The sequence below is a fragment of the Hibiscus syriacus genome, unplaced genomic scaffold (genome assembly GCF_006381635.1).
Source record: "Hibiscus syriacus cultivar Baekdansim isolate YM2019G1 unplaced genomic scaffold, ASM638163v2 tig00111244_pilon, whole genome shotgun sequence".
Taxonomy (NCBI): domain Eukaryota; kingdom Viridiplantae; phylum Streptophyta; class Magnoliopsida; order Malvales; family Malvaceae; genus Hibiscus; species Hibiscus syriacus.
The window spans coordinates 449270-470993 of NW_024063033.1; the positions used below are offsets into that span (position 1 = coordinate 449270).

Genomic DNA, 21724 nt, shown 5'->3' on the forward strand with positions numbered 1-21724 from the left:
AGGAAATTGTACACTCTCCGAATGTCAGACTCTACTTCAGTGACGGAGCACTTAAACACACTGAACACGTTATTTTCTCAGCTTACATCCTTAAGATGTACAATATGAGAACAAGAACGTGCTAAACTTCTACTTCAAAGTCTACATGATTCGTATGATCAACTCATCATCAACTTGACAAACACTAATGTCACTAGTTTAGTCTTCGATGACGTTGCATCTGCTATTCTACAAGAAGAAAATTGGTGCAAGAACAAGGAATATAGACAAGTAAATCTGCAACAATTAAAAACATTGACAACGATGAGAGGGAGATCAACAGAACGTGGCCAAAGCAGCAGTAACAAACATGGATCAAAGTCGAGAAGCAAGAAGAATTTAAAGTGCTACAACTGTGGAAAGAAGGGTCACTTGAAGAAGGATTGTTGGAGTCTAAGTAAAAATTCCAATCCACAAGGCAATACCGCAAACACTTTAGATGATGGAGATGTTCTATGTTGTGAAGCGTTAACCACTGTGGAAGGTAGAAAGAGATTTACAGATATATGGCTCATTGATTCAGGAGCAACATATCACATGACCTCAATAAGAGAATGGTTCTATCATTATGAACCTGTCTTAGGAGGATCTGTGTATAGTTGCAATGATCATGCCTTAGAGATCATTGGCGTGGGGACCATCAAATTGAAGATGTATGATGAAACAATTAAAGTTTTTCGAGATGTACGGCACATGAAAGGCTTGAAGAAAAATTTATTATCCTACGAATTGTTGGATAATAATGCAAGCAAGATTGAAACACGGAAAGGAATCATGAAGGTGTTTTGTGGAGCACTTGTGGTGATGAAAGGCGAAAAGATAGCAGCAAACTTGTACATGCTGAAGGGAGAGACTTTGCTACAAGCAGAAGCCTCTGTTGCCTCATGTAGTTCAGATTCTGCAATGCTATGGCATCAGAAACTTGGACACATGTCAGAACAATGAATGAAAGTCCTTGTGGAGCAAAAGCTACTTCTAGGCTTAACAAAGGTATCACTTACTTTGTGTGAGCATTGCATAACAAGTAAGCAACACCGATTGAAATTCAACACGTCCAATTCTAGAGGTAAAATTGTTCTAGAATTGGTTCACTCTGACGTATGGCAAGCACCAGTTACATCCCTAGGCGAATTAAAATATTTTGTCTCATTTATTGATGACTACTCCTGGAGATGTTGGGTGTACCCTATTAAAAAGAAGTCAGACGTGTTTTTAACTTTCAAAAACTTCAAAGCACGAGTGGAACTTAATTCTAGAAATAAGATCAACTGTTTTAGAACAGATAATGGAGGAGAATACATAAGTGAAGAATTTGATGACTTTTGCAGAAAAGAAGGCATCAAAAGACAGTGCACGGTGGCGAACACTCCTCAACAAAATGGAGTGGCAGAGCGGATGAACAGAACCTTGTTAAAATGAACAAGAGCAATGATGAGAGTTGCAGGCCTAGAAAAATCATTTTGGGTAGAAGCAGTCAATACCGCCTGTTATTTGGTGAATCGAGCTCCATCAACTGCGATAGAGCTGAAGACACCAATGGAAATGTGGACTGGTAAACCAACTGATTATTCAAACCTCCATGTATTTGGAAGTATTGTGATGTACAACTCCCAAGAAATCTCAAAGCTGGATCTAAAATCCAGGAAATGTAAATTCTTGGGGTAAGTTGATGGTGTAAAGGGGTATCACTTGTGGGATCCCACTGCCCGCAAAGTGGTCATCAGCAGGGATGTTATCTTTGTAGAAGATAAACTACAAAGGAGTTTGAACAATGAGATTCTTCTGAAGCAGAATCAGCACATGATGAACAAGAACCAGAGAGTTCTGAAGCTCCAACAACTCGTCAACCAGATCTTGTGAAAAGACATCCCAATTGGCACTCAGATTATGTTATAGAAGGAAATATTGCATACTGCCTTTTAACAGAGGACGGTGAGCCATTAACATACTAGGAGGCAATAAATAACTCAGATGCTTCACTGTGGATGATGGCGATACAAGAAGTAATTGAAGCCCTTCATAAAAATAATACATGGGACCTTGTGCCACTACCACAAGGAAGGAAACCAATTGGTAACAAATGGGTCTTCAAAATAAAGCGAAACAATGATGATCAAGTTGAGAGGAATCGTGCAAGACTGATGGTTAAAGGATATGCTCAAAAAGAAGAACAACTAGATGTTAAAACAATTTTTCTTCATGGAAATCTTGAAGAAGAGATTTATATGCTCCATCCTGAAGGTTTTGAAGAAAAAGAAAAGAAGAACTTGGTTTGTAGGTTTAACAAATCTTTGTACGATCTAAAGCATGTGACGAGGTGTTGGTATAAGAGATTTGATTCATTCATTATGTGCCTTGGAAACAACAGACTTAATGCAGACCCTTGTGTTTATTTCAAGAGGTTTGATGATAACGATTTTTTTATATTGCTGTTGTATGTGGATGACATGTTGGTTGCAGGACCCAACAAAGATCATATTGAAGAATTAAAGGCACAACTGGCTAGGGAATTTGAAATGAAGGACTTGGGATCAACAAACAAGATTCTAGGGATGTAAATTCACCGAGACAGAAGTAATATGAAGATTTGACTTCGACAAAAGAATTACTTGAAGAAGATCTTGTCAAGATTCAACATGCAAGATTGTAAGCCAATTTCTACCCCTTTTATTTTAACTTCAAATTATCCTCCAGTATGAGTCCTAGCAGTGAAGAAGAGAGGATGAAGATGTCTCAAGTACTGTATGCATCGGCAGTGAGAAGTTTAATGTTCGCTATGATATGCACAAGACCAGACATTGCACAAGCAGTGGGAGTGGTTAGTCGGTACATGTCGAATCCAGGTAAAGAGCATTGGAATACAATAAAGATGATCTTGAGATACATCAAAGGGACCTCAAATGTTGCATTATTTTACGGAGGATCAAATTTACTTATCAATGGGTATGTTGATTCTGACTATGCAGGGGATTTGAATAAAAGTAAATCTACTACATGATATGTGTTTAAAGTTGAAGTCAGTTGTGGCTACATCCACAACAGAGGTAGAATATGTAGCAGCTACACAAGCCAATAAAGAAGCAATTTAGTTAAAGATGCTATTGGAGGAGCTTGGGCACAATCAAGAGTATGTCTCTTTGTTTTGTGACAGTCAAAGCGTCTTGCATCTAGCAAGGAATCCAACATTTCATTCAAGGACAAAGCACATACGAGTTTAGTACCATTTCATTCATGAAAAGGTGGAAGAAGGAACAGTAGATATGCAGAAGATCCATACCAAAGACAACATAGCAGATTTCATGACGAAAGCGATCACCGCTGATAAATTTACGTTGTGTCGATCCTCTTGTGGCCTGTCAGAGACGTAAGCAACATTATAGTACAAGGTAGAAAGAATGGTGTTAATCTATGATTGTTCCAATCAAATCTTCAAGTGGGAGATTGTTGAAAGTCAAATGCACTTTCGGTGCATTGTGGGAAAAAATGGTAGGCACCAAAAAGGTGCAGCAATTGTTGAAATATAAATGGTAAAATTACTAAATTTAGTCCTTAAACTTTAGGCTATTTACAATATTAGTCCTTAAGCTTCAACTATAAATACCCTAACTCATTTAGCTTCAAAATCATCCCAAATCATTCTAGTTTTCTCCCAATACTAGAGAATTTAGAGAGTTTTCTTGAGAGTTGTTTTCTCCTTTTTATCAAGAGAGAATTGTTATTGTTTTCTCCTTGTTAGATCGAGAGAAGTTGTAATTCCTATTTTCTCATAGTGAAATTCTTTTACCATTTCCTGTGGTTTTTACCTTATATTATTTAGGGGTTTTCCACGTAAAATTTGTATCTTCTTTATTTTCATTTTTATTTTCTCAAATTATCAGTTGTGATTTTGCTCTATGTGATAGTCGTATTCTGCAACATAAAAAATTAGACTTAAAACTTTGATCGACTCTTTTATATCAAAGAAATCATTTCTTTGCTTTAGAGATGGATATCCACTAAATTCAGAACCCTCAAGTGCATCACTTTTGATAGGATTTTCATCGATAACGTATATCAAATTATGAAGAACTGGAGATGCTGATGGAGAGCTTGACATGCTATTTATGGCCTGATCCATAGGAAGATATACTAGACATGCTGAAAATGGGTGACAAAAATTAAAATGGTACCAAAATAACGACACATATCGGCATATGTATTACAAGATAAAGTTATGTTATTTCAGTCTTATTATTATAATATATGCATTGATCTTTTCTTTGGGTCCAATAGTGATTCAGATTTTTTCTTAAAAAAAAGACATTAATAAAACTTGATAAAAATATGTTATTTCAGTCTTATTATTATAATATATGCATAGATCTTTAATAAACCATTAATACTAAAAACAAACCAGATTTAAAACAATTTAATGAAAAAAACACCGAACACGAGTAAAAAAACTAGACTTAAACTTGATTGGCTCTTTTATATCAAATGAATCACTTGTTTTCTTTAAAGATGGATATCCATTAAATTCAAAGCCCTCACGTGATTCACTTTTTGATAGAATTTTCATCGAGAACGTTTGTTAAATTATGAAGAACTGGAGATGCTGATGGAGAGCTTGGCATGCTATTTATGGTCTGATCCACAGGGAGATAGACTGGAGATGCTGAAAAAGGGGTGACCAAAAATAAAATGGTACCAAGATAATGACACATGCATGACAAGAAGAAAATACGTTATTTCAGTCTTATTATTATAATTATATGCATGAATCATTTCTTCGAGTCCAATATTGATTATGATTCTTTCTTTCTTTTAAAAAAAAAGACATGAATAATCTACTGATTTGTAGGGGATTTAATATGTTGTTTCTATCTCAAACTACCTTAACAAAACCTACATCTAAGTTAACCTTAACAAAGTCTCTTTCTGGTGGGGTTCAATGTTGGTCGGTTTCATAAAACAATGTTGGTCAGAAATTTGATGGATAATGAACAATCGAGGAGACAACATCCATTTAATTGACGCAAACCCAATACTTTTATATAATGTTGGAAGCTCAATTCAAGACTTAACCAAGTTCAATTCTGACAGTATATAAGTAATATTAAAAAAATCAAGAGTTAAATTGTTGATTTCAAGAATAAAAAAAAAGATCAAGAGAGATCTGAAGTTGCTTTCACACTACTAAAATGGATAATCTTCAACAATTGTAAGTGTTTTGATTTCCTTTCCATCAATTGCTTTTCAGTATAATTCTTTAATATTTGTGTGTTTATTGCAGACTTGTGATTTATAAAACCTCATGACAATCTATTTATGGATTTACAAGAACCAATTCAAGCGAATGGCTTGAACCAATTCAAGCGAATGGCTTGAACCAATTCAAGCGAATGGCTTGAACCAATTCAAGCGAATGGCTTGAACCAATTCAAGCGAATGGCTTGAACCAATTCAAGCGAATGGCTTGAACCAATTCAAGCGAATGGCTTGAACCAATTCAAGCGAATGGCTTGAACCAATTGCAACCATTTATTTATTTGCAAGAACCAACTCCAACGAATGACTTGGACCAGTTGCAACCATTTATGGATTCGCAAGAACCAACTCCAATGATTGATCTTCAACAACGGTAAGTGTTTTGATTTTCTTTCTATCAATTCACTGTTCAATATAGATCTTTAATATTTGTTTGTTTATTGCATACTTGAGTTTTACAAGCCCTCATGACAATCCATTTAAGGATTTGCAAGAACCAACTTCAATGAATGACTTAAATCAGTTGTAATCATTTGTGGATTTACAAGAACCAACTTCAACGACTCACTGTAATCACCATTTTTTATCCCAAAATTAATTATTATTATATTATTATTACCAAAAAGCATAAAAGAAAGAAAAAGAAAAAAAGAATGTAAATTCCATGAAATCTGGGCATCCCATGCTGGTGCCCATGTCTGGTCACTGTAATCACCATTTTTTATCTCAAAATTATTTATTATTATATTATTATTACCAAAAAGCATAAAAGAAAGAAAACAAATGTAAATTCCATGAAATCAAGGCATTCCATGCTGGAGCCCATGTCTGGTCACTGTTGTTGCACCCTCTCCCTGCCATCTCCACTCCCCTACCACTGTCACTGTGCCACCAACCGATCCCATCTCAGCCACAGTATATCACATGCGAACAAAAGAAATAAAATTTGTAATTTGGGGTTATATAAACCCACAATAGAAAATAAAAAAAGGGGCTCTAAATTCGAAAGAAAGAAAAAACATTGTAAAGGGGTCTTGCCATTCTTCTTCCCCTTCGATCGACAGAAGCAATGTAAAGCAATCTCCCCATTTTTATCGATTAAAATAATACATAGATTATTGTTTCTTTTCATTCCTTACCGAGCAATAAAACCAATTAATTACTTAGCAAGCATTTTTTCTTTTCAAAAATAAAAAACCAACAAAACAATCCACAAAAGTGATACCCATTCGAAACTAGCAAAAAGAGCCAAACAAAAAAAATAAAGAAAAAAAAGGAAAGAAAGATGATAGTTTTACATCTCGGCCAAAGCCGCGTCGGCGTTAGGAGCTTCCGTTGGTGAATCCAAACGGTGAAAAGGTAACCCATACCCCCGAAGTGACATATCTCGAAATCAGTCCAATCTAACGGTGGACGGTGGAGATTGGAGCTTGGAAGCTTAGAGGTTATCGGCTCATTTCGTATTATTAGGGACCGTTTTCATAAAACGGTGGCCGGATCTACAACCATCATGTCAAGGAAAACAAGCTCATGTAATTTGGGCCTGAAAGGCCACCGGTGACTGTCAGTAATAGCGCTCATCGTCGATTTTCGGAAATATAGAGAGAGGAGAGAGAATTTTGAGCATAGAGAGAGAGTGTGCAGAAGCAAGAATGAAAAAAATAGAGAAAAAAGGCTTATATAGTCGGAACCAAATGACGTCGTTTTGGCCCCTATACATGCATTTTGGACCCGAAGGATCTAATCTCTTCCGTTGTCCTTCCAAGTTCCTCTAATTTGCATTTTGGTCACTATCATGCGATCTTTTCATTTTTATTTTAAATTTAATATCCTTATCTTGTTATTTTCTATTTTTATTTCTAAGTATTAACTTTTTGGTTTATTTTCTTTTAGGTCTCTGTAGTTTACGCGTGTTTTTACATATTCATCCTTGTTTTAACTAAGCAATTTCATGATTAATTTTGCATTTACTTCAATTAGGTCACTATATTAATTAGTTACTATTTAACCCCTAAACATTTCTATACATTTTAATTTAGTCCCTAATTTAATTGATTTATTTAATTACAATTTAGTCCTTGATTTTATTTTATTTTAGTCCTTATTTTAAATTATTCCCTAACTTCAATCTTATCTACTTTTCATGTCGTTCAATTCAAGACTTTTGACGTTACATCTATTTATTTATTTTAATTTATCTTATTTTCCTAATTTATACATTTAAATTATTTATTTTAATTAGATTATTGTAACTAACATTCTAATTTTGTTTTTCATTTCTTATTTCTTTTCAGGTACATTCATTAAAGTAATTTCTTATGTTTTTTTTTGTAATTTCGTTTTAATTCATTTAAATCTTAGAATGTTAATATTTTATTTTCATTTTAGTCCTTTAGTCTTAGTTTTTTAACACATTAGTCCTTAAATTTAAGATTATGGGAATTTTCCATTTGGTCTTTATTTTCATGCCCAAGGATTAAAATTGACTTTCCGGTTAAGATAATTAATATAATAAATATTTAAAGCCTTAGTTTAGATTTAGTCATTTAACTTTTAGTTATGTTTACTTTTGTTTATAATTAAGGTTAGTTAGAGCCTTAGGTCATAGGATTGGTCCCTTTACTTTAAACAATCACAGTCAATCCCTAAACTTAAATTAGAATTCCAATTTGACATAATCGAGTAGGTTAAGAGTTAGAACCTTTATCCTATGTTTAATTTCACCTTATTCATTTAATATAGGGAATAATTCCATTTGGTTTTCGCTTTAATATGCCCCGAATGACCATTTTGATTATTTGACTCAATATTTGGTTAAAATAAATTTGAGTTAATATTACAGACTTCACTATCAGGTTTAGCTCTAGGTTCTTTAATTATTCATAATTTGACACTTTAAGTTAGAGAAAGCCTTAATCTACTCTTAGTTTAATTAGGGTTAATAATAAACTATTTTATTGTATAATGTTTTAAAACCTAAGGCAATGTTCACTTATTAGGGAGTCAATAATATATCTCCCGCAAGTATGCTCAGGGGGTGACTACTGGTGATTCCCGAAATAGGTCGACATCTTTTTCAAGACTGCATCATGATTTATAAAATATCGAGGAAATGTCCGATTATTGGGAACAATAGTTGATCTCTCGCATTCATGCTAGGGGTGAATGTTATTGGCTTTAATAAACGAATACTCTTTTTAACTTTGTATTTTTTAATTATTTTAATTAGATAAAGTTCGAACTCAAAATTTTCAAATCTAAATATAGGGTAATCAACTAGGTACCAATTTTTAGGCGTTGTGGGGGTGCTAATCCTTCCCCACACGTAACTGACTCCCGAACCTATTTTATGGTTTTCATATACCCTAAACTTGGTATTTTGATAAAAAAAAATAAAAAGTTTTATTAAATTTACCCAATTTTTATGGTGTATCGATTTCACCTTAAAATGATTGGTAGTGACTCCCAACGTTTCAAACTCTTTTCAAAGAAAAAACCTTAAGTCGTCCTAGTTTTTTTTTCCACCCGGGTGAAAAAACAATGTTGACACTGACTTTAAACCAATTGCAACCATTTCTGGATTTGCAATAACCAACTCCAACGAATGATCTTCAATAATCATAATTATTTTGATTTTCTTTCTATCAATTGATTGTTCAATATAGATCTTTAATAAATCATTAATATTAAAACAAACCAGACTTAAAACATTTTAATGAAAGAAGACAATTACACATTAAACAGAACATTAAAAAAATTTAAAGTTTAATATGAATTTTTAAAAAATTTGAGAGGGTAATTTTTTTTTTGAAATTTTAAGAACTTAAATTATAATTTTAATATTTTAAAAATCTAAATTTAGGGGGGAACTAGTATAAGTACACTCTTTTCTCTCTCTTTCACTCTTATTATAATTTAAACTCACTCATATTTATAGATTTTAATAGTCATTGGATTGTTGACACATGTTAACATCTTAACCATTTAACATTATAAATATCTAAATTATTCTAATAGATAATTCTAGACATAGTATTAAATAATACAAATATCTAGATTATTTTATGGATATATCTAGAAATATACTCTTTCTATATTAATCTAGAATATTCCCAAGCTATATCTCCCAAATGATAATTATATATTTACCTATAAGTTGTATTGGATTTCAACAGCAATGTTCAATCAACCTTATCTTTAACTATTTAATTTTTTAGTCCTAATTTATTATGATCATGTCAAAATGCATTAAATACCTCATAAAGTATCATATAATATGCTTAAAACAAAGTATAACATGTCTCTAATCTAAGTATATAGCACATATATCCACCATGTCTCATAATATACCATCATTAAAATGTATTTGTCTCTTTGTTTTGAAATTTCATTCTCATCCATGTTTCATTCATGTCAATAATTTTGGGCATGCAACATTACTTATAGTTCTAGAAATTTGGGTGATAATTTTTACAGTTGCATCAATAGCAAAGTAAGAGGATGGTACACTTACTTTCGACTTTTTTCCTGTTGAACTCCTTATTCTCCCTCAATTTGTGTGTGTGTGCATATATGTGTGTGTGTATGTGTAGATTTTTTAAAAGATTAAAATTCATGAACCCACATAATATATATATATATAATAAAATCATAAATATTTATTGAATTAAAAATATTTTAAAAAAAATTATCTTCAACTGAGATGAAATACTTTATAATTTTATTGAAGTCGTCAACTTAAAAAAGATGAACAATTCAAAGAAGATGAACAACCAAAGATGAAAAAATACATAATTTTTTGTATTTTAAAATAAAAATCGACAAAAGAAAATGGATATTATTTGTTTTTGATAAATAATATTTAATTGATTTCTAAATTCTAAAGGTATATACATATTTTTTAGGCAGTCAATTTTTTTATTACGTAAATATGTATTATATTTATAACACAAATATCAAGATTTGAACCCACACAAGGTGAGACAATATGAGTATTATTGACTACTTAACTAATTAATAGATCTCTTAGGCAATCAAATTTAATAATTTATTATACACGTCTCTTGAGAGAACCAAATGTAATATTTTAATATATATATTATATATATCTCTCTCTATATATATTTTATTTTTTTTTGGGAGAGACACGGCCCACTAGTCTTAAGGATGCTCTTCCCCTAAACAAAAGCGTGCAATTTTGATGTTTATAAAAGTTGCAAAGTATAAACCAATACAATAGTAAATTTATATTTTGATTCTCGTAAAAGATTAAAATTCAAGATTAATCTTTTAAGGAAAAAATTGGTTTCGTCCCTTACTCGAACTCGAATACTTTTAAGGAAAATAACACTCTTTTTTATTATCGATGTCACTCAATAAATTTATTATCTTAACTACCTATATTATTAGTAAAGTACTTGATTGTATAATGTCACCAAGTAACCAAATACCAATTCATTTATGGAAAGATTAAAATATCTCTTTTCTAAATGACAATTTATAATGTTATAAGAATATTTTTTAGGATAAACTACATTTTTAATATTCAACTATCACTTTTGTTTCGTTTTGGCCAATCAACTATTATTTTTTTAAATTATACCTAACGTTTAGTTTAGTTTCATTTTGGTCATCCGTTGTTACAAAATTAACAATGATATTGACATATCACCATAAACTAAAGCCACATCATCATTGAAAAAAATATCACGCCAACAATTATATTAATTTTTTAATGGTATAATTTACTTTTTTTATATCATATCCATTGTAGCTCGACCTAAATATTCAAGGCACTAAGAGGAATAGCAATAGTGAGTAGTGCCTTTGAGAACATTGATTTTCGACCCAAACCCACTAACATTAGAGTGTGGGCATTTGGGTAATGAAAAGTGTAGAGGACGTGCCCTTCCCGTCCTAAAACATTTTAGGGTAAATTACTTTCTAAATCCCTTTTGTTAGCAGTTTGGTGTGCTTTCATTTCACATCAAGAGGCTATTTGTTGGTTAGAACATTTATATATGATTTATTTGTTCTAAAGATAGAGTGAGTTATGCAATTAATTATCAAGTGTGTAGGGTTATGATAACTACTCGTAGGTTATCAGTCTAAATAGATATGGTGTTGGACAATGAATTGCATAACTACTTGTTAATGGTGCCCAAACTTTTTTCGGTCAATTCAAGTGTCTGACGTTACAAACGTTACCATTTTAGGTGTATTGGTCGTAACGGCCGTTAAAATATTCCATTAAGTGACACGTATCGCGTTTATATAATTTTGAAAAATTAATTTAAAATTAAAAACTTAAAAATATTTTTTATTAAATAAAAGCCCAAACTTTTCAAAAATCTTAAAACCCCCAAAAACTTTGAAAACCCTAATTTCAATCCTATACCAATTTCAGCCGCCACTTTTGCCACCGGACCACCACCTGATCAAACCTTCAGCCGACGATAAGATGATTCCGACCACCCAGAACCCGACAAATCTCGACAGTTTGAAAATCATGACACCCACACTATTCATGACATACAACAACTCTGACGGTCATATCGACGACAAGGCTGACGACGACAAACAAGGGAGATGACAAGGACGATGTCAACGTCAACGTTCGTGACTAGCAAGAGAGGTAAGGTTAGGGTTAGGGATTGGATTTTTTTTGGTAAATTTAGAAAAAAAATATAATTTTTTAAATATAATAATATTTCTAAGTTTTTTTGCTTTTTTAAAAAAAATAAAAATTACTAGAATATGTCACTTAACAAACTTTTTTAATGGGGACGAGATACCTAAATTAGTAACATTTATAACATTACACACCTAGATTGACAAAAAATAGTTTAGACACCACTTAAGAAAAAGGGTATAGTTTGAACATTTTTTTTTATTAAGCCTAAATTAAAGTAGACTACTATTACTATTCATATTTGATCTTAAAGGTTCGTCATGCTTCTATTCTTGAATAGATAAGAATTTTTCAAATTACAAAATTTCAAAGATGAAAAATTAGATATTAACAGAAAATAAATAAACTATATAGAAATTTGAAATTTTTAAATAATGTGATAGCCCCCACACTTCCTCGATCTATCCCTACTCTCAAGCTTTGTCATTTGAATCTGGTGTCGGCTATCTGTCTGTGGAATATGGCAATGGCAATGACTATTTATATATAAAACAAGTTTCAGTGTAAGTTTTGTTTTATGTTTGGTGAAAGTGCTTTTGTTCTACTTGATGTGGATTCTTGAAACAGAAGTTTAATGAAAAGTTGGTATTGATGTTGCTTGAACTTGCAGATTCACAATTTCCCTTTTATTTATTTACTAATTCATGGGCCTCGAAAAGTTGAGGCAAAAAACAAGGAAACAATCGGAGAATGATGAAGCTCATGCGAGACAACATTATCATATTTCATGCTTTAGCTTTATACTTCCGAGAAGAGACGGACGTAAGATTTTATATCAAGAAGGAAGTAAATTTATGAAATTTTGGAAGAGACAAACTTATAAAATTTTAGGAGGCAAAAACATATCATCACTAAAAAATACAAAAACAATATATCTAAAATATTTAGAGGAGTCGACCGTCTCTACGACTCTACCCCCTCCTTCGATCTATCCCTTCTTCCAAGCCCTTGCTCATCCAAGATTCTTCCTACCAAATTTCAAGATTCAAAACTCATTATTATTGCCTACATTCTTCCCAAAGCCACAAATCCATGTTTGCAACATGGGATAAGAGAAAGGATCATAGATGTTAAATTGTCAAACCCTAAGCCAATATGTACAAGTTGAGGTACATTCATGTATTATTATAGGATAAACTACACCTGTGAACACTTAATTATGGTTGGATTCTAATATGATCGTGACATATGTCGTGATACATGTCACTAGTGACATGTGTAAGTAATAAAGATCAAATATGTAATTATATCAAGTTTATTAACTGTCATGTCAGCTTCTCCATCAAATGTGAACGGTAAGTGACTTAATTGATTTCATTTAAATAGTTAAGCGGTATGCTTGACAAAATTAAAAGAGCAATGATCATATTAGAATCCACCCATAATCAAGTGGTCACGAGATTATAGATGTGGCAAATTAAGTAATTTTTTTAATTACCGACCAAGAGGTTGGTGATTATTTCACATAAAACCCTATCAATAGCTTATTGACCAATGGCCATAGGGTTGGAGATTGGATTTCAATTTCCATCATTTAGTCAATAGCATACGCATCTTAATCATGTTATCGTCTCCAACACAACCAAAAAAGTCCCTATAATTCCTCTCCGATGTCGAATGGTTTCTTAAACATGATTATGACACGTAAAAATGGCTAATTACTACTATTACTTCTATATAAATCAATCACCATTAAACAACTGCAAAATCAATACCCAAACATCAAAACTCTCATTTTTTCCCCATGTCTAGCAAAAGATCAAATGGCAGCAGGAGCAATGGAAATGAAGATTTTAGCCTCAGAGTTAGAGAGCTTTCATCAACTAACAAGAAGAAGAAAAGAAATGAAGCTAAGGTAAGAACAGTCCACAAACCCCCACACACAGGGATGGATCGAGGGGACTGAAATTTTTAAATTCTCGTAAAATCTTACGTCAGTCCATGCACTTAGTTTTCACTTTTCTCCTGCATTTTCCATTTATGGTTATGGTTGTTGAAATCTGTATATATATTGAAATTCAGCTTCTGGATGAAACATGCAATCACATTAAGAAGCTTAATGGAGAGGTGGATGATTTAAGCAATCGGATATCGGAGTTACTGAATTCATCGGAGGCCGAAAGCAGCAGTAATGCAAACATTCTTAGACAACTTCAACAATAATCACTGCAATTTTTATTCTTGCATTTCACTACACTTATATTGCTTCAAGTATTGTAAGAATATATATATTATAAGCATTTCTGTCTTTGCATCTGAGTTGTTCCGGGATATTGTTGACATCCAAGAGAACAAGCAAAGGGTTACATGTTTTGCTCTAAGGGATTTTTGTTTTTGTTTTATCTTCCATTACTCTTATGGTTTGATGGATGATAAGTTTGGTTTTACAAAGAATATGATTATATACAATATATATGAGAAGAATCCAATTAGATTGTGTAAAATTCTTTTAATTTTATATATATTTAGGACCGTTGGATGAATGAAAATAAATAGTTAAAATTAAAAGTAAAAATTGATAAGATATTTACTGAAAAAGAAAAACAAAGAATTAATCTCACTCATTAATTTTCACTAATTTAACCTTCCTAAATCAAGTCATTTTTCATGAAAGGAAGCAATGCGACAAGAGGTGGTTTCAATGTTGCTTTTCAAAGTTTAAGCACAGACATCATTATTATTATATCTTATGTTCTCACTTAAATGCTTAAACTAACATAATAATTACACTTATGGAAGCCAACAAAAAATCTATGAATAATTACCTACTAACCAAAAGGTGGAATTACTTTGTGTTGGTAAACTAACCGTAGTTAAAGAAAATATTAATAATAACGAATATAATAAATAAATAGATATATAAATAAGTGTAGAAAATAAATCAGTTATCTGGGGGTAAAAATTATTGTCTTAAAAATGATTTCATCTTGACTAATGTGATCTAAAATAGACATCGCCCAACAAAATTAGTCATCGTAAAATAGACGTCGCCCAACAAAATTAACACAATGCTTCCAAATTTGTACACTAAACTCGACTAACATTCCTCTTCTAGAAAGAAAATGAAACAAGAAAGAGCAATAACAAAAATATTCATTCAAGTACTAATGAACATATGTATGATTAATAATTAGTGAATCTTGAATTTACTCGGCACATTATTAATTAGGTTTTGATAATCTACTCATCAACCTCGCAGATTGCCCACTTCATTGACATTTAGGGTTAATAAAAAATGCACGACATTGCTCAAAATGGGTGGACCATATCTTAATCTCAAAACAAAAAAATTGCTCAATTTAACATCAAATCCAAGACCACAAATACAAACATCCACTACATTAAAGGTCCTGAAACAGAACACAAACCATGTCTAACAACGGAGGAAATGTTAAGTTTTAAAAGCAAGGGCATTTTTAAGGGTGTCCTAATGGTGGCAGAAGCACATGGTTTACTCATCTTCCTCTTCATCGCCATCTCCACCAGCAGCCTTCTTGGCAGCTGCTCTCTGGTTCTTCCTCTTCACTCTTCCGGGGCGGCCACCTCCAAACGGACTTGTCAAAGAGAAGTCGATATGTTTCTGGGAGTCAACCCTCACCATGAAGGATGGGATGTTAACCACCTGCCTCCCAACCCTATTAAGGTAAAGGCCAAACACATCAGGATACAAAATTCAGGATATCATTCGGACAACCAAAGAATCGGTCGAGCCACATACATATTCAACTAGGCAAAGCAGAATACGATAAATCACACAACTTGGAAACCAGAAGACACAATGGCACATCAGCAATTGGCCAAGTGATTTTTAACAACACTAGAGGCAGTAGATCCCATAATTCTTCAAAAAGAAAGAATGATCTCAAGATTAAATCATGAAGACATAAATCTCTAACATGAAGTAGTATTTTAGCTGATGATGTAATTTTATTACATGTGAACTCCTAAACATACTTTTTAAACATTCATCATTCATAAACTCGTAACAAAAGATGTTCTGCACACATGGTAACAACTAAAGCAAGACTTCCAAACTCAAGTTTAAATACATTAAATCTATGGTTTCCATTGACCCAAAAAAAAAGTAAATCTTTACCTGATATGCCTTTGCCTGATCAACACACGAGCATGATGAATCGACTTTGCCATACCAGACTTGAACACAAGGGTCTGCAGGCGGCGTTCAAGGAAGTTCTCAACAGTCAAAGCCAAGACATAATCGAGCTTGTTCTGGCTCTCATCCAAAAGCCCATACCTGTTCATCCTACGCAGAAGTGCTTCACCTTCGAAAATACGACGAGGGTTCTTCTCATCAAGAGTGAGAAGTTCCCTAGCAGCATTTCTGATACGGCTCAAGGCATACTGAACCCTCCACAACTCCCTCTTACATCGGAGACCATACTCTCCTACAAGCCTCAACTCAGCATCCAAACGTTCCTTCTCGTACGGACGTCTTGGCTTCTTAAATGTCTTCCCATCTACAACATTGCATCAATTTCACCAATATATAAATAACTTTTAACAAAATAACACAATTTAACCTTATATCAAATGAAGCCAAAACAACCATAAAGCTAATTGATATTTAATTCTTTTTAGTCTAATCAACAAAAGAACCAAAACTCATTGCTCTAAACAAGAAAATTACACATTTATGATTCTATAAATTACATTTAATCAAACAATGATGCTAATGGTACAAACAAGCTGCAACACGCTCCCACTCATAAACCCACCCCATCATTCCCAATATTCAAACTCGAGAGCCGAGAGTTGGAAGCTTTCCCATTATTAAGTCAATTATATTCATCAAGAACACCCATTTATGAGAGACCAACAACAATCAAACTGGAAAATCGATAAGATTTCATTGTTATGATACAAACTGAAACTAAGCAACCGGTTTATGTTAAAAACAGATGCAAAAGAGAGAGGGAAGAAAAGTAGAGAATAGGTTTAGCTTACAGTTGCGGTAGAAACTGACGTGAACCATGGAGGCGGCGTCTTCACTTCGGAGGAGAGAAAGCTAAAAAGACAAACCGGGGGAAGTGAAGGAGGCTGAGGGAGTAATCCTTTTATAGATACAGAGAAATGCTGAACCCTAATGTTCCCTCTTTTTTTCCTTCTTTTTGGGCCTTTATTGGCCTTAGTTTGCATGGGCTTATCAAAACATTTAGTCTTAAACAAGTAGGGGTTAAATAAATCGAATTTGAATGAATAAAATAATGTTAGCGTTTGTTTTTTTTAAGGCAGTTTGTATTTTTAAATTTTTAATATTACAGTCGTGTTCAATTTTTATTTTTTAAGGTATTTTATGTTCGGTTCATCTAACGTTCAATAACATGTTCCTTTATGTGCTCGTCAACATGTTTGTTTAGCACACGAACATGTTGATTTATATGTTCAGAAAAATGATGAAATTATCTCACTAGTCCTTAATTTCCTTAATTTTTTCAATTTGAATTCTAAAGTTTATCATGTATTCAATTTAGTCTCTATCTTCACCAATATATAAAATGTAAAAAAAAACATGATAAATGATTCGATAAACGAGCCAATAAAAGAACTTTAAAATGAGATTGCTCGTGAACATAAACGAACTGAATACACTTCTATTCGTGTCTTTTCGTTTATGAAATGAACATAAAAATTATATTCATACTCATTTATTTAACTTAATAAATGAATGTTACACGTACGGTTTACGAAACAATTCATTGAACGTTATATTTATTTATACTCCTACATATAATGTTTTTGTGGTTTATATTCATTGACGTGATGGATTGAAATCGTACTTGAAAAAGATAATCACAAAAACATAATCTGCAAATACATTTATGATTTAACTGGTTTACATCTGATTGTGAAGCTAATTATAAACCAACCTTGCTAAATTCTCTTGAAAGGCTTCACTTCTGCCACTGAAAATGGACCCTGGAATTGCTCCTTGTTTACGATTTCATCCGAGTTTCGTTCGATCTCGATGTCGACGAGGAATGCCTCTCTTTGCTGATCTTCAGGGTTGCTTAATGTAGCTTCACTTTCATTGTAACCATTAAGTAGATAATTAAATAGACTCTCATCTTGATCTGCAGGAAATGACTTGGGAATTTGGCTTTCATTAGGCTCAAGGTCCTCGATAGAACAGCCATGGCTGGTTGATGGAATGTCACCATTCGAAACATTCCTCGAATTTATGAGCTTTTCTAATACCAAAACTGCAAGACCACAAAAATCTGCAATCTTTGTTCCTGCTTCTTGTTTGCCTGCGAATCAGATCGAAATTTAGTAACTTCCTTTTGTTCCTTGAAGCACAAGAAAAGATTATTTAAGATTGTTAGTTAGTGTAACCTTTACGGAACATCTCGAGTCCTTTAACCAGATGATGTTGGCTAACTGAAGGTTGGGAAAGTAGAGATGCCAGAAGAGCATGCAATGCTGCAAGCAAGAAATCAGCATGATGTCCATCAGATGACATTACTTCACTCTCTTCGTCATTTCTCCATTTCCCATCATAAGCATTTTCCGCAACATTCATCAGCAGATCATCGACACTTGGTCGTAAATCTGATCTTAACACGCCACCCTGCAGCGTAATCATTAATTACTCTTTTGCTTGATTCATTTGAAGTACCAAAGCTGGACCATTCAAAGAGAAGTGATATACCATAGTGAGGAGAGTTTGTAATGCCTTTAATGCAGCAATCTTCAATGATAAAGAGGAGGTTGAGGATTTGTTTTGCAGATCCGAATAGTCTAGATCTCGACTCTCCTGCGAGGAATTGATTGCAGCATGCTTCCTTTTCTTGTCAGCAGGCTGCATCGGTACTTCAGCTGTTGCAGACTTTACATCTTGATCGGATACTTTCTGCCTATTGAGATACCAAGAGGCATCTAAATCGAATATGCAGTAATGGTGAGTTCTTCTGCAATTTGCAAGGCTGCTCCTGCATAGGATCAAACTTCCATTAATTCATGCATCGATCCATTTTCGACGCTTATGACTTAGTGAAGTTTGTTGCATACCGATACCCATAGATATAAGCAAAGTCCTTATGATGAAGTAAAGTTTTGCTCTTAGCATTGGCAATCCACATTGTTTCAAGCAATCTTTAAGTAGCCTAATGATATATCCAGCATGAGGCAATAGTTGGCTGCAACATTTTAATACAGAACCAGAACATTATTATCGATAACCGGAAGCAAATATTTCTGTCGGAGATATATCTATACCTGACACTCGGACCCAAGTCCGAGTGACATACCTGGATGTTCCTTTGATGATTGCGGATAGGAGATCTAAACCAAATGACTGCAAAGCAGGAAGCTCAATGCAAACATACCCTTCCTGCATGATTTCCATGGACTTCAATGAAGCTTGAGCAAATGAGCCATTCACCATTAGCACTCTCTTTACAAGAGTTAATAATTGATGAACTGGTACAGTCACCTGTCCGACAACAACTATGATCTTTTACTTCATACGTGATCGAAGTACGAGAAAAAGTTGTCCTTTAAAAGCATCGATTGATTAGTGTTGGATTACCTGAACTGGATAAGAATTTGTTAGCATTGTGCTGCAGCAAAGCATTAGTGTGGGGATTATGCATGTCAACAATTGCTTTGACTTTCTTGCTTTTAGATTTGCTTCTCTTTCTGGTACTAAACAATGATGAATCGATATAAATACGTTATGTTTATCGTTTGCAAACATGTCAGATCGCTTCCAAAACAGCGGTAGCGGAAAGAGTTTCAAGACAGAGTTCAATGCTTTACCTTGTTCCAGGCATTGAAAGACATCATTGAGGTGAATTTCAACTGACGTTAGTAAATCTTGCATCATAACAAACCAGCTATCCTTGTCACCTTTCGATTTCGGAAGTGATGCTAAGAAATAAGCGTAGCTCTATAAATGGAAAATCAAACCAGATACGAGCTCATATACCGATATAGATTTTGATTCATATGAAATTGCATGCATTGCAGATATTGATCTATATAGAAATAACTCTCCATTCACCTTCATTATATTAGAACTGCATTGGCCTGAGATAATTTTCGAAACAATGACAGCTTCAGCCTGCAAAGCATGAAATAGCAGACTATGAAGGCTTTCGATTATGTGCATTACAATCAAGCTTAAAAAACAATCTGAGAAAGCGAGGAACAATAAAACCGAGCTAACTTTTTCATAATGAGGAAGAAATGATGCCGGAAAGAAGTCGATTACGATACACAGCACTGCAAGTGCTCCTTCCTGCACAACTAGGCAATCAATGTAGCTTTCAAAATCAATAAAGTCAAGACTAATAAAACAGTAAATAATATTAGTTAGAACTTACCATTACAACCTCTGAGAATTCATTGTCTAACAGAAGGTCCAAAACCGGTTGAACTAGCTTCCCGGCATGCGCCGTTACATCTTTCTTGATTTCTGAATATTTACCCAATCTGAAGTAGGAAACAAGAAAATACCGGTTTCAAAGTGATGAAATCTGTGTTACATGGACTTGGTTGTGACTTGTGAGTGTCGGATACATAGGTGTTTATTCAAAAAATGAAAAGTTGGAGCAACATAGGATGAAATCACCTCTTTAACAGATCCGATAAGGAAGCAAAAGTGGCCAATTTGATAGAAATATAATCTGATGCCGGCTGCAAAAATCACTAAGAACCACATGTCATGCAAGAAAATCAATAACCATATGAAGATACAGGTAAAATATGCAGCCTATAGGAGAGCTCATGCCTGGATATTTGCGAGGAGTTTACCGAACCAGACCGGATACCATGCTAGTAGCCGGTCGGAGCTGCATTCTCGACAAGTCATCCCTAGTAAACATATTCCGGTCCAACGATTTCGCGACTGTGACAGAATTGAACAATGATTCCTAGAAGAAACCATGTAACATATATGCAAGAAACTAGAACCTTAAAAACAACAACACTGACCCTGGGACTAGACACAAGTGAAAGCACCCGATCGAGCCACGAATCAACAGAAACGGACCAATCCTCGGCGATCTTCGAGTTGTTAGTTTCTTGAGGGAATGATTCAGAAAGCAACCCGAGGTTCCTAATGGTATTGACAACTCGCTGCAAATCACAGTGCTGAGGTGAAAGGTCGGTTTCATTCGGAATTTGGTCATTCATCAGGTAGTCTAACATCCTCGGCTTCGATTTCACGTCACAAACATCATGGTACTCCATCGAAAGAGAAGACAGAAAACTGAAGTATGAGATGTTTGAGGTGAAATTGTCTGATAATTTTTGAAGGTTTAGAAAGTAAGAGTTGTAACTGTTGAGTCATGGTTTGTTGTGTCTCTTTGGCTGGTTATGTAACGCTTGTTTGAATTGGGACAAGTGTTCTGGTGAATATTACCTCAAACAAAAACAAAATCGATTAAAAAGATTGTTCTTCTTTAAAGTTATGGGTTCGAGTAGACATCTATAAAATGTGAAATTAGATGAATTATTATAATATGATGGATGATTTTGTCCGTTCTTATAACACTTTTTTGTTTGTTCTCGTAGTACATATTTTCTTTTCTTTTATTAAGGTTACGTTCATTAAGTTATCTTGTTAATTCATCCTTATTTTGGATATTCGGATTAGATATTAATAGATGTTTGTAATTATCAAAGATAAATCGCAATTGAATTATGGTAAGATCAATTTGTTAATGTGTCATCGTTATTACATGTATTTCTATATTTTTGCTGATGGAGTTTATCTTTTTCTGT

The 21724-nt window shown here is 33.5% G+C and overlaps 3 protein-coding genes across 3 annotated transcripts; 1 reads left to right on the forward strand and 2 right to left on the reverse strand.

Annotated features, from left to right (window-relative positions):
- The first annotated feature begins 13721 nt into the window (after positions 1-13721).
- LOC120157351 (transcription factor PRE6-like) lies at positions 13722-14321 on the forward strand. The gene is made up of 2 exons (XM_039168501.1): positions 13722-13832; positions 14000-14321. The coding sequence occupies exons 1-2, from the start codon at positions 13722-13724 to the stop codon at positions 14138-14140; spliced, it is 252 nt and encodes an 83-aa protein (XP_039024432.1). The 3' UTR covers positions 14141-14321.
- A 926-nt stretch (positions 14322-15247) lies between these two features.
- On the reverse strand, positions 15248-17100 carry LOC120157318 (40S ribosomal protein S9-2). Its single transcript, XM_039168486.1, has 3 exons — positions 16943-17100; positions 16074-16455; positions 15248-15612 (listed from the first exon to the last, which is right to left on the reverse strand). Exons 1-3 carry the CDS (start codon positions 16968-16970, stop codon positions 15429-15431), a joined length of 594 nt encoding a protein of 197 aa, XP_039024417.1. The 5' UTR covers positions 16971-17100; the 3' UTR covers positions 15248-15428.
- A 1981-nt stretch (positions 17101-19081) lies between these two features.
- Positions 19082-21190, reverse strand: LOC120157343. Its single transcript, XM_039168498.1, has 10 exons — positions 20933-21190; positions 20770-20871; positions 20571-20635; positions 20323-20431; positions 20166-20237; positions 20001-20060; positions 19757-19886; positions 19527-19642; positions 19214-19430; positions 19082-19134 (listed from the first exon to the last, which is right to left on the reverse strand). Exons 1-10 carry the CDS (start codon positions 21188-21190, stop codon positions 19082-19084), a joined length of 1182 nt encoding a protein of 393 aa, XP_039024429.1.
- Between the last annotated feature and the right edge of the window lie 534 nt (positions 21191-21724).

Coding starts and splice junctions, on each gene's coding strand:
- LOC120157351 (XM_039168501.1), top strand. CDS start 13,722: ATGTCTAGCAAAAGATCAAATGGCAGCAGGAGCAATGGAAATGAAGAT. Junction 13,833..13,999: donor AGAAAAGAAATGAAGCTAAG/GTAAGAACAGTC, acceptor ATTGAAATTCAG/CTTCTGGATGAAACATGCAA.
- LOC120157318 (XM_039168486.1), bottom strand. CDS start 16,970: ATGGTTCACGTCAGTTTCTACCGCAACT. Junction 16,456..16,942: donor CGTCAGTTTCTACCGCAACT/GTAAGCTAAACC, acceptor GCAATGTTGTAG/ATGGGAAGACATTTAAGAAG. Junction 15,613..16,073: donor ATCAGGCAAAGGCATATCAG/GTAAAGATTTAC, acceptor TTACCTTAATAG/GGTTGGGAGGCAGGTGGTTA.
- LOC120157343 (XM_039168498.1), bottom strand. CDS start 21,190: ATGGAGTACCATGATGTTTGTGACGTGAAATCGAAGCCGAGGATGTTA. Junction 19,431..19,526: donor CAAATTCTTATCCAGTTCAG/GTAATCCAACAC, acceptor GTTGTCGGACAG/GTGACTGTACCAGTTCATCA. Junction 19,135..19,213: donor GACTTGGGTCCGAGTGTCAG/GTATAGATATAT, acceptor AAAATGTTGCAG/CCAACTATTGCCTCATGCTG.